At 38.1% G+C, this 13,605-nt stretch overlaps 2 protein-coding genes across 5 annotated transcripts in view; one reads left to right on the top strand and one right to left on the bottom strand.

The window, feature by feature from the left end:
• Positions 1 to 6,185, bottom strand: part of LOC135156815 (uncharacterized) — a 9,683-nt gene extending 3,498 nt beyond the window's left edge. The window contains exons 1-3 of the mRNA XM_064110382.1: positions 6,047 to 6,185; positions 2,856 to 3,184; positions 1,349 to 1,399 (exon numbers count right to left, since the gene is read on the bottom strand). Coding sequence (XP_063966452.1) covers positions 1,349 to 1,399; positions 2,856 to 3,156 — 352 coding nt within the window. The 5' untranslated portion in view covers positions 3,157 to 3,184; positions 6,047 to 6,185. The remainder of the gene's footprint in view (positions 1 to 1,348; positions 1,400 to 2,855; positions 3,185 to 6,046) is intronic.
• Positions 1,158 to 13,605, top strand: part of LOC129278264 (monocarboxylate transporter 14-like) — a 25,948-nt gene continuing 13,500 nt past the window's right edge. The window contains exons 1-2 of one of the 4 annotated variants that reach the window (XM_064110379.1): positions 1,158 to 1,202; positions 10,903 to 11,177. In XM_064110379.1, coding sequence (XP_063966449.1) covers positions 10,994 to 11,177 — 184 coding nt within the window. In that variant the 5' untranslated portion in view covers positions 1,158 to 1,202; positions 10,903 to 10,993. The other 3 variants (XM_064110381.1, XM_064110380.1, XM_054914469.2) reach the window with 3 other exon arrangements.

Below are 13,605 nucleotides of genomic sequence, written 5' to 3'. Positions count from 1 at the left end.
GTGTCTACTATTGGATACCTCAACTGGTTTCAACTAGTTCCGATTGTTATCAAAAAAGAAATTTGAAAGTGATCCAGTATCTGCCCAGTTGGGTTTTTTTTTCTCTCCTTTAAAAACTTTCATTACCAACATACACACATGCATCCAGTGTTTAAACAAATTTTGAAAATGTAAAAAAGTACAATAATATCTAGCGAAGACAACACAAACCCTCATTTGCTAAAACCATATGTACATTGCATCAGAGTCATCAATAGAGAGTTTGGCCAACCTGGTTTCAATGGGTTACCAACGTAGCACAATTTAATTTGAATTGGGCCTGCCTAACAGCAATATGCACGATGTTGGTAACCCATTGAAACCGGGTTGGCCGAACTCTCTCTCCATTAATGCAGACCTGCCAACCTCTGGGAATGAAAAATCGTATTCTGTGATTAAAAAAAAACAGTATTTTTCCCCAAAAAAGTTTATTTCATAATAAAATGTGTGGCGCACTCGCTCATCGCGGCGCTCAAGCTGCATGCAAGCTAAAATGTGCACTGCTCTTGCAGATGAAAAAAAAAACATTGAAACATGTGTATATCTCACCCTGGTTTTAACAAAATGATTGAAAAAAAAACAAGTTACCTGAAATTTCATTGATCTAATAACAATATTTGTGTAAGTTTTATGAAATAGAGACAAATAGAGATTTTTTTTTTCCAATAAATTACGATTTTGTAAAAAAAAAAAAAAAAAACATATTTTTTAAAGAAAAAACGTATTGCCATATTTTGGTTGCAAAAACGTACTAAATACGCCAAAAACGTACTGGTTGGCAGGTCTGTTAATGGCTCTGCGTTGCATTCCATCATACTACCCTCTGTTGTTCAAATTGAGCAGCATTCAACTTCAGCTCCATGAGGGCACCATTTCACAAAACTTGTTATCAATCAATGTAGAGTTGTCATGTTATAAGCTACTGAAATGAAGCTTTTTGATTGCTGGATAGTAAATTTGTCTTGAAATTTCAGTATTTGATATTGAAAACAAGTGTTACAGAACAAGATCAGGATCAAGGCCTTTCCCCAATCATTTTTCAATTTTGTTTTAGTTTTGTCATACATGTATAATATTCAAGCAATTAACTAAGAATTGATTTATTTATATCATTTCCAGGAAAGATGAAACACAAGTACCCAAAAAACATCAACGAATTGTGTGTAAGTATGCTTTGGTCAAATTCATTGTAATAAATCATAGTTATCAATAATTATAATCATTTCTGGAAAGAATCCTACAGTTTCGATTAAAAGATTGGTAAATTCATTTTAAATCACTCAGTCTCATGATCGGAACAATATCTTACCTCGAATTGAGAAACAGCTTGACTTTGTCTTGATTAAGATCTTCAATTTTCCTGCAAAAAAAAGAATAGCAAATATATTCCTTTGTTTCTCATGTCAGTTTATCTACAAACTTATTTTATAAACAGAATCATCATCATCATCACCAATATCATCATCATAATCACCACCATCTTCCTCATCGACATCATCATCATCAATATCATCATCATCATCACAATCACCATTACCTTCACCGCCATCATTGTCATCAACATCACCACCACCATCGCCATCATCATCAAAATCATCATCATCACCACCACCACCAGCACCATCATCATCACCATCACCAGCACCATCACCATCGTCATCACCACCATCACACCACCATCATCAGCACATCATCATCATTGAAATCACTATCATTACCACCTAGTGATCATCATTATACTCATCACCACCACCATCATCATTACAATCCCCATCATTACCATCACTATTATCATTATCATCATCATCATCATCATCATCATGCAATCAATCAATCATCATCACCAACATCATCATCAATATCATCATCATGATGATCACCATCACCACCATCATCATCATCATCACCAACATCATCATCATCGTCGTCATCATCATCATCACCATCATTAAATTGAGATACTGCCCAACAAGTGTCTTTTTTTATATCTTTTCTTCAAATTGTTTTTACTCACTCATGCATGAATAAGGAATCATCTACATGTAAGTCACACCAAATGAAAGAGGAGACACTAGCTTGACAATGATAGGTTACTCGCTTGTCAATTACATTTGTGATTAAGTTCTGATAAATCATTGAAAATTCTTGGTTCAGTTTTTTATGAGACACACTGTATACAGAAGTGAAACTGCTACTGCTAGACTAAAAATTTAATAGCAACAAAGATATTATAATAAATCACTTGCAAAAATTAACCGCTGTCTGAAGTACTGGGCTCCGTAGGCTTGCAATTGACAATGACCAATCAAGATCATCGTTGTATACACATTTTGTTTAAAGCAATGATCAGGAACCAATCCCAAATGACCTTTCGTATTTGCAATCCATCGTGAACATTTGCGTTACAGGGCTTTAATAAAAAGACGAATCCGTCAAGTTAACATTGTTACTATTTGGATTAACTCTCGATTACAAATTTGTTGTGTGGTATTTAGAGAGACAGACCTCGATAGGTCAGTGACCTCCTGTCTGTCCCTCACATCTGTCACATAACAGTTTTTTTCTTTGCTTTGTTGTTCTCGGGTTTTTTTTGCTCATTTTGTAAAACAATAATAATATGGTTATTGTAGTCTTATTTCAATATGTTATTTGTGATTTTTAAGAGAAATTTAACAATTAAACTGAAATTAAAGTGGCTCAACTAATGATCTTTAGCAATGAATGAAAGATACTAATGCTGCCAATTTGTATACAACACCACAATACATCAAAAAGGTATTAAACAAACTTGTTGTATTAAAGGAGTATGGACCCACCTGTCAATTTAGCAGCCTCACTATCCCCCGTCTCACACCGCTTAGCAGCTAGCCTCTTGCCACTGCGTCTCACCGACTCACTTCGGCTGAAGTAACCATACTTCTTGCTATCCTGCTGCTGCTGCTGCCCTCTTTTGTCAGGCTTCATATAGTTTTGCTGGCCATGGCTGCTGCCCTTTGGCTGGAGGGTGGCGGAGGGTTGAGCATGGTGAGTTGTAATAGCTGGAGCAACAACTCTCTGCCTTGTTTCTCCTTTGTTGCGATGAGTTGTGGATAGTGAATAGTAGGATCTGGATGCCATGTTTATAAGAGCCTTTAGCACTATAAGTCTGCAATCAAACAAAATATCATTTGAAATAAAACTGTATCAACTCATGATACGAAGCTTGCCTTGATACATGTGCTTGTTGATTTATTTGTTTACTTTATCTAAATATCAAAGGGGAGTGAAAACTTGGGTGACAACGGTAAAAATTGGATGAACAAAGCAATTACAGTTTGAGAAAAATTGTACAATTAATATTATTAATAAGAAAGGTAAGATAATTTTTAAATGTTGATATTGATCATTATGATGTGGATATCCGCCCGTTGGCAATGTGACCAACATGTGAAGCGTCGTTCACCTAATTACTTTCCCAAGATATACTTGAACTGTCAAGCTTTTATCAAGCCTATCCACATAGATCTAGTGGGTTGAGTTTTTTTTCATAAGGCTTGCAACAGAGGTTTCATGTGTATCATGGACAAAGAGTTTATATACTATCATTAGAATGAGCAATAGATGTACAAGTACGACATCACAAATCATGGTTGCATTGCCAATGGGAGGATCTCCACAGTATGAGTGATTTTTGCATTCAAATGCTCATAACTTTCTTATTGTTTGTCCAATTATTCTCGTTCCCAAATTTCATTTTCATCTGAGGACTCATGCACTTTTGAACACGTAGAATTTTGATTCTCTGGCCCTTTGGTTATCGAGAGAGGCGTGGTCAAATTCCATATTGTTTTCTCTGTAGGTGGCAGATTTCATGGCCAGATAAACCTGATAAATTTCTTTTGAAAAATCCTTTTAAACATAATATTTAGTGGGGAATCTACGTGGAGTTCTTTTTGCGACAGCCACAGTCCCAAAGTGAAAAATAAATATATTAGGGTTAGGGCTAGGGTGGATGTCTCAAAAGGAACTCTTTCCATTTAGTGGGAAAATTTTAAAACGATTTGGAGGAAAATTTGAGATCTCTGGGAAATGTTAATGCAGGGATAATGAAATGTTATAGGCCCACATCACTCCTAGTACCAATGAGGTCCAACATTACATGTATGGACCTCATAGGCGACATCAGTAGTATTTTTGGTTAGAAATCTCTGAGAACAGGATATTTATATATTATATCACAAGTACAAGCTATATTCCTTTCTCTTATTTAAATTATAATTTTATAGTGTAAATGCATCGTTAGCAACAACAAAAAAATGAAAGAAATGAAGGGGAACTTACATTTTCACGGCTTTTTCCTGATTTTCTGGGCAGCTGCTCTTCTCTTCTGACTCGCGATCGAAGCTGATATGAAGATCACGTGATTCGCGTTCTCGTCAGCTGATCGGTTGGTTATTCTTTTCGTCAGACGTTAATAATATATATTTTATAATGCTAGCATTCATCGCTAATTTAGGTGAAAGAGAAAGTTAAACAGCGCCAGGTCGGAATCATAATTATTTTGGAAGAGTGTATTTATACACTCGATCTCATACCTGACGTAGACGGCGCTATTCAACAAATGCACAATCTTCAATATAAAAAATAAAACAGAAAGAACGCCTTGAATACAGGCCAAAATGCCTAACGATTTCTCCGCGGCATTAACAACTATCGTAAAGGGCGCTCCATTTATCAATAAAGATGGATGCTAAGCTGTCTATGGCGACAAAATTTGCCGCAAATATTTACGAAGAATTGTGAGAAATGGTCTGAAAATGCAACAAAAGAACCGGTGAGTACCGATTAAACATTATTAAAGTTGTAAATAGATTATACATACCTTGTAGATTTAGTTTTTAAGGTGATATTAGTGCTTAGTTCTAAGCTAGGGAGGCCCAAACGCGCGTGAGTGGAGTCCCAGTTTATTAGCACGGGTAAGTATTGGGGTGTCGCCTAGAGTGGCCCACATGTAGATTTTTATTTACAGCAGTAAACGTAATTGTTCTCAACTCAAGACGAAAGAGCAAAGTCATATCTGTGGCTGTAGATCTAGGCCTACACCCAGCGCAGCTAGCGGATGGATGATATCCTGTTGCGCCTGCACAACAACATGTCCATCATCTGGCCGGAGCGTGATTTTTCCATATATACACGATAATACAAATTAGTTGATGAATATTAATTACCAAAAGGCCAATCAAAAAATGTAAATTTTGCCTTTACAAATGGGAATATCGGGTGTAAAATAATTGGGTGTCACGGTTACGACTGTCAGAAAAGTGTTGTCAATGACAGGTGCACGTCAGGAAAAATGGGGTGACATGAATGGAAACACCGATTGTGAGCTTGTGACAATTGAAGGTAATCAATATTTCTAGTACCATCATGACCACTGGTTGCCAATCCCCCCCCCCCCCCCCGATAAAGTGGGAGGCTCCATATTTCAAAGATCAAAAGCCATCATGCAGATTCATGCAGTATACTAGGATTGCCACATCCCCATCTCCAATGGAAGAAATTCAGTTGACAGACAATGCACGATAATTGATGATGTATAAATTTCTAAATGAATTTAAAAAATTTTCACCCCTCTAATTTTATAGCCTTATTAAACTTAGCGACTGCCACCAGCGTGAGCTGTCCCTCTTAATATACCCCGATAAGGCGATCGGATATCCAATAATAAACATGTCCAATTCCCAATCCCAATCCCATTCCATTACTATGTGAGCCAGGCTCGTCGAAACACCGCAACTTGCACTCAATCTCAATGCAGCACATGTAAAATTGTAATGCCTGGGCTGGAGATGTATTCACAATTACACTGACTCAGTGACAGTGACTGGTCGTGTGTGTGATTGAAAACAAATGATAATCAATAGTTATTAAATCGATTTAGTCTTCATGCCGGACATAAATAGTATTCTTGTAACTTTCCTAACGTCAAATATAACATACAGGTAAAATACGAAGGGGAGATACTCACCATTCACCGACATTAGAGAAATCGCCAAACTTTGCAAATACGAAAAGACCGCCATATTCAAACAACGGGAGTGAATGAGTCACACTTGACTCGATTGCAATTTGCATGCATGCAATGCACCGAACGTGCATGAACTCCCGGGAATCGCGGGCAAACAAACGTAAACAAACATTGAGCGAAGCCATAACATGAGGCTTCGTGAGCACTGTTTCGGTGTTGGTGGAAGTGGTGGTATTGGTGGAGGTGTTGGTGGTGGTGGTGGTGGTGGTGGTGGTGGTGGTGGAGGTGATGGAGGTGATGGTAGTGGTGGTGGAGGTGGGGTGATGGAGATGGTGGTGGTGGTGGTGGTGGAGGGGCTTAACTGCAGTTTTTCCAGGTGAATTGGTGGTTAGGTGGTGTTGGTGGAAATGGTAGGGTGGTGGTGGTGGTGGTGTGGCTGATATGGTGGTGGTGATGGTGGTGGTAGTTGGAGAAGTGGTGATGGGGAAGATGGTGTGATGATGACGAAGGGGCTGCGGAATCTTGAAGCTTTAGAGGGAATTTGAAGAAAAAAGGGTTTTGAAAATGACCATCTGATTTTGGGGGATGCGAGATCAGCCCCCCCCCCCCCCGGACCCCTTCTTGCAAAACCGTTGGTGATGATCGTTTTTTTATCATCAATGTTAATTATGAAGATGGTGGTAGGCCCCGGGGGTGGGCCACTTCCATTGACGAGTGGATACCATGCGCGACCAAGGGGTCTCGACCGGGGTCTCGACCTGGTAGGCTCGGTTTGGACTGGTGGTCGTCGTGGTGGTGCGTGATTATAATGTGCAAGAAGTGGTGGCGGTGATTATTGGTAGGATAAGTGGCGTATAGTCAAATCATGGAATATTATGAGCGGCAGTAGGGCGGCAATATAAGAAGCCACGGTCGGCTCGCGTCAGAAGGACATCTACAGGCCTATTTATAATGGTTCAATGACATTCGCTCCGATGGAAAGTCTGCACATTAAACGAAACATAAAACCTTACCTCCCAAAATTAACGGGACCCTAACCCTAATCTTTACATTATTCTGAACCAAAAACTTTATTACAATCCTAGCTCTAATCCTATGCCTTCTGAGATATTAAGACCGGAGCAATTGTCGCAGGAGGAGATGTCGTGTCACCACTTAAGTTGGGTTAGCCATTATTCTAACAACAATCTAGGCTGTTAAGAAATAGGCCTTTCATCCCATATATCATGATAATTTTATCAAAAGAAAACGGGTTAAAATCTTGCAGTGAACTGGAGGGCGCCATCTTCACTCCTGTACTTCTCCTTCTTCCACAGAGGCTCCACCTCTACGAATACTACCTATGTTTCTTTACTTAGTACGTCCTTTTTATCCACGAAATCTCGAGGATGAGGAGTAAATCTAGCGACCAGCCGAACACTTCATTTATTTCAAATCGCAAACGATTTCAATTCAAATATTTTTTAGCTTTCCACAATGTTTAAATATAAATCCATTGCTCGACTGGGCACATCCGATCTAGATCTTTATATTTTACATCCTTGAAATTTAGAATACACGATTTCCTGTTCAATTTACATTGAAATTATCAAGTTAGCATAATATTATTATAGGCTCCTGATTATACAGATGATGTATATAAGCCTTACCAATTCGGTTTGCATGATGTTTTTTATGGTTATTTATCGGGAGCTTCGAGTATATACCTGACAACAGATTATTAATGTATTGGCATAGCAACTCACCAGGGCCGTTTCATAAAGCTGTTCGTAAGTTAAGAGCGACTTTAAGAATGACTGGTGATCCTTTCTTACGCGCTAAACCGTCGCCAATGAATATACCATTTACCACAAGAAAGGATCACCAGTCGTTCTTAAAGTCGCTCTTAACTTACGAACAGCTTTATGAAACACCTACCAGGTTCATTGCATGATCAATTGAAAGTGATTTTAGAAAATAAATTTTTTGAAGCCCCCTCCCCACCCATGATGACAAAGGCGGATCCGGGGGGCATTTTGTTAATGTAAATATGTCGTTTTTACCCAAGCCCACCCCCTCTTTGAAGGTATATAAGGACTCTTTTTTGTTGTTGTTGCTTGTTTTGCTTGTCCGCAGACTAAATAATGACCTCCAATTTTAGGTGAAAACCTTTTTTCTTTTTTTTTTGCTCGTCAAATTTTCATCGGAAAAATGTGCCCCCCTTTGGAAAATCCTGGATCCGCCCCTGCGTGTTGGCCACCAAAGCCTATATAAGGTTGCAGTGATCTGAAGTTGGATTCATCTATATAGACCATGGACTATGTATATACACACTGTAGCCTACATATCCCTAACCTCAATATAAACAAACTTCTAGTGTCAAGGGCGCCATCTCAAGGTCTTCTTCACTGTGGGGCTCGATCCCCCTCCGAGTGCTCGAGTCACACCAAAAACTGTTTTTTAATGGGATCTTTTTTTTTATTTCTGTTTTTATTATAACAAATTGAAATAAATATCACAAAATTTACAAATGATTATTAGGTGATTGCAAATCACATAAACACAAGTTAGTTACACAAAAAAAGACAAAATAACAACCATTCTTGCAGGCGCTCGAAGTATTATAGAATGAGATGAACAAAGGGAAACATGCCGGGTTTTTTCAGTCAAGAAGAAAGGAAGAAATATGATTATTTTTGTCATGTTAATAGCTGCCCAATAAGCAATATCTCATCGTGAAATAAATATTTCCTCATCATTATCAACTTTTTTTTGTCAAAGTCATATTCCCAAATGAAAGAATCACATTGAAAAGGCTGGTAATGTGTTGATGTCCCCCTGCATTGTTTAGACTTTGTCTTGTATAGACTCTTAAAAAAGGGTGCTAGGTAGAGCTAGCTGCATTTCTTTGTCCCGCATTTGGAACATTTTTAAGGGTCTCCAAAAAAGCACAAAAGGGTTCTAATCCAACTGGCCGACGGACACAAAACGGATTCCTAACGGATACAGCGGACAATTCCTCTCAGAGTGAGATGAGGGCCACACCCGAGATTTCAGTCTTTCAAGAGTGAATTTTCACCACTTTTCACCACTCCAAAAAAGGTGAAAACCCACTCTTGAAAGACCGAAACCTTGCTCCATCAGGAGTGGTCCCTCAATTCACTCTGAGAGAAGTGTGATCAGAGACCAGAATAGCTCCTTTGCATTTAGAGAGTAGGTTGGTATAAATATTTCTAAAGGGGGAGTGAACTGTGTGTGGTCTCTCATTGACTGTGTGTTATAAATACATAGTCTTAAAATATACGTTTTCAGATATTTACTAATACTACAGATAATAAATTGACCTTTAATTGTAAAGAAACTAAAATGATTTGAGAGGAAAAAGTAATTGTTTTGCTACTTGGTAACATAATTATTACGTTATAAATGTATCGAGTAGTTAATTAGCATGTTATCATTCAAGTGTGTCTACATTACTAGACTACACTAGCATTATGGGTCAGGAAACTGGCCAGTTATGAGTATAGTTGAGGACTCAAGATGGCGCTATTGGTTCGTATCTGCTTTAAAGGGTTGTAGAACCGAAATCATTCCAAATAACTGTTTAAAGCCCTTTTCTGGTTCATTGAAGAACCCAGTGGTTCCAAATACGGAACAACGAAAGGTTCTTCAAAATTTTAAGTATTTTTTTTATATTTAAGTTTTAAGAGTGTATCCCCGGTAGATTTGTTAAGGGAATTGCACATTAATTTTCATCAGTTCAAGAATAAACAAATTATTGGACATTAAAGTCATGATGATGAATCGACTTACAATTTCAACATAAACAAATGTGAATGTATTTTGATTGAGATTACTCGATTTGCACTGGTGCTTTCTTTGTGCACATTTCTTTTCCTTTTGTCGCAGCAAACCTTGACGGAACTATTTGCGAACTTTTTGAGCGAAAATTGTCAGCGTTCGCTCAACCGTCAAAAGACTGGTCTAGATATTTGTCATTTCGTGGTAAACTGATAGAGGAGATTTTAGATCATAATTTTTTTAAATATCTGGTTTTCAGTTTGAAATATAAGTTTGACAGATTTTTCAGAATGTGAATTTATAGTTTTTATACGCACTGTGGAAATCAATGCGAAGGTTCAATCGGTTTGTGACAAAACAATTTTGCTTTTATGCTTTCATTCATTGTATAGTTATCATATCGACGATGTTTCTTAACTCGTAAGTCCTTTGTGATAAGGACTCCTGTGCGTTTTATGTATGATTTTTGTTGCTCATTTTGGTTACTTCACGGTACGGTTATTGTTGTATACTGAACATTATGATCGCGTGCAGTCATAGTAATTCATATGATCCGTTGTATACGATAAACGTGCCGGTCGATAAGATATTGTGGAACGAAATAGTGATCTACCTCATATTACATGGTTTTCCTAATTGCTATATTTCGTGGTCATGAGAGCTGATCATTGTTTGTCTTAATGGTTATTTGTAAAAGAACAGAATTCAGGGATTGGACACGATCACTTAGACTTGACATCGTCACCATCATCACATTCTTTCTGACGTTATCGTCATTGGGGTCGTATACCAATCCCTGTTACACGTTACACGGAATAAAACGGATCAGGCGCTTTGTAGTTGATCAAACAATATCCTTTTGATATGTGCATTTGGATTGACATTTATCTATATTGGCTGCTCTCGGGGACTGTTCTGCATCTATCTCTATGTTTATTATCGCTTTCATCTTCACCACTCTGACCTCATGACGCCATTGAGGACGACGTCGAAGCGGACAATGATCTACTGAGATTTAAACCCCCACCATCCATTGTTTAAACTATAGTCTTTTTTTTAACTGTGTCTGAACTTAGGTCTTGGAAATTGGGTGATATCGGGACAGGCCGTCCGATTCCCCCTCGTCGTCTTCGTCAACAACGTCGCCGGCGTCGGTGATCAACGACCATGTCTAGACCGTGGATTCGAATGAGGGAAGTCCAGCTCCCAGGCAGAATCCAACGGAACTGGGGGTGGGTCGTCACCGTCTGCGCCGCGCTCATTTTCATCGTCGTTCATGGTTTCTTCTATTCGTTCGGCCTCCTCATGGTCGAGCTCATGGAGGAGTTCGACAGTGACGTCACGACCACGGGTAAGTGACAGCATGTCGTGTCTTTCAGGGGCCGTGTACAAAAAACGCAAAAATGACCATACGATTATGATTTTTTGCATGGTCAGCCCCCCCCCCCCCCCCACTTTGAAAACCGTTCCGCGGCCTTTTTTTTTTTTGGCCACTTTTAGTCATTCATATTCTAGTGTACAGGGGGCGGATCCAACTTGTTCCATGATATTTGCTCCCGCGACAATTGCTCCGCTCTAAATTCCACACACTATGGAATTACCAACTTCAACCCTGGATTTAGCACAAACCCCACCCTAAACCTAACATAAAAAACGATCCTGCAACCCTAACCAACCTTAACCCTACATCTAGATGAAATTAAGCCCGGAGCAATATAGTCGCAAGAGCGAATTTCTTTTCACCATCCAGATTTATAAAAATGGACAGAAATTATGGAAAGTTGAAAAAGGAAATGGATTTTCACTTTTATTAAAATTAATTCAGCGATGGCACCAAGATTTTTATATAAAGGGGCGGATGAAGACAAATGTTTCAACTGGGGGGGGGGGGTACCTTACCTAATTCCGCGAATGACTAAATTGAAAAAGGGGTCGGGGGTCGGGGCTGGTCATGCCCATGTGCCGCTGTAAAATGGATGAATCTGCTGAACAAATTCTTTCCGAATATTCTATTTTATTTTTAAAGATGACATGATTATTTTTTTATTTCATTTTTTCTGGGTCGATAGCGTTACTGTGCATGTGGTAATATTTCAATTTTCTCCTTTTCATTTTAGAGTTTGCATTTAAACTGTAAACACGAGTTGCTTTGTTTTTAAGTTATTTTGGTTCAACATCAAGACGGCACTTCTTATTCTTGCTTTATAGGGGAGGGGGTAAGATGTAAGATTTTATTTTCACGCTTGACCCTTTCGGGGTATAAGAGCAACATTCAGAGTCAGTGGTTTATTACCAACAGAAAATATGATACATATATCACTACATACATGTATAATTACATTCAATTATATTAATTAAAAGTATAGTACAAAGATATTTACATAATATAAACAACATACAACAATTACACAAACAAATGTATTAGTGCATTATATATACCTGCATAGAAAATACACATGAATGTATATGAAACACATACCGTGGAGTTATTATTCAGAATAATACTCCATAATTATAAAGTCTATTTACACACCAAAATCGTCTTATTTACCATTGCGCGAACGAAATGTATACTAGAATTACATGAAAAGTCACGAAGTAACAAAATATCTTTGTTGACCAAAAAAAAATCCAACATGATAAACTGATCATGGACACGTTTTTTTTTAAGCATCAAAAAGATATTCCGTGAGCAACATAATACTTGGGAACATCAGAACACGGTGTTTGCTCTGTGGTAATATCTCTCTTTGAAATGAGGGGACAAAACATAATTGAATTCGTCTCCTAAGCCAGAAAATCGGTACAGTGTATACTGTATTGCAGTATGAGATGTGTAGCATAAAAATTGCATTTGGCAACAGGTAGTGCATGTGATCTACAACTGATTTGAGAAAATATGATAGGGTCTTTTTGATGTAAGGTATGTTAATGATCAAATCCAAAGTTTGTTGATATTGAATGCTGACATTCAATGATTATCATAAAAACAGAACAATGTTTTAAGATAAACATTAACATAATAATAACAGAACAAACACAAATCATAAAATTCACTGAATGACAATCCCCCGTGCGCCCCTCTCTCTCTCTTGTCGGACGTTTTATCCGACAAGTACTGTTTTATCCGACAGTTACCATGGTAACAGTGACTTTCAGCCAATCATTCTCAAGGAAAGTTGTCAGACTTGACAACTTGTTGCATGGAAATGTTGATGAAACGCTCCCCTGGTATGAGGATTAGCGCACCAAGTGGGAATCGAACCCGGGTCACCGGAATCCGAAACCCCTCTCTACCGATTGTGCTCAGTTAGTCATATTTCCTTTGGGGTGTTGTTGTTGTTGCTTTTATTGTTTGGCAATTTCAGAGGAACTGGATACTGGAAAAAATATACTTATTGTTTACAAATCCACATTAATAGTGCTTTAATAATATTGGATAGCGATGTACAAAAGGAATAGCAAAGATAAGTGCGGATAAGCTCCTGAAAACTTATCAATTCATCTCAAATTTGAATGTTTAGTTCGTAGGTAAGCTCCTTGGTACATACTCCATTCATATATATATATATTTGGAGTGATATTTCAACTTAGTTAAGTTGAAAACCGGGGTTGAAAACATGTGAAATGAGATCCGTTATTATAAAGTGTTCCCACAAAAGAAAAATCACCGCGTATAGGAGTCGCTCTTTGGCCTAGTTTCGTACGGGGGACTACTCACCAATTGCAATTCAACAATGCAATATATGCAATTTTCACCTTTCATCTACTATCAAAGC

This window comes from Lytechinus pictus, chromosome 15 (genome assembly GCF_037042905.1).
Source record: "Lytechinus pictus isolate F3 Inbred chromosome 15, Lp3.0, whole genome shotgun sequence".
Taxonomy (NCBI): domain Eukaryota; kingdom Metazoa; phylum Echinodermata; class Echinoidea; order Temnopleuroida; family Toxopneustidae; genus Lytechinus; species Lytechinus pictus.
Note: the sequence above shows the minus strand (reverse complement) of the source record. Positions and strands in the feature narration are given on the sequence as shown.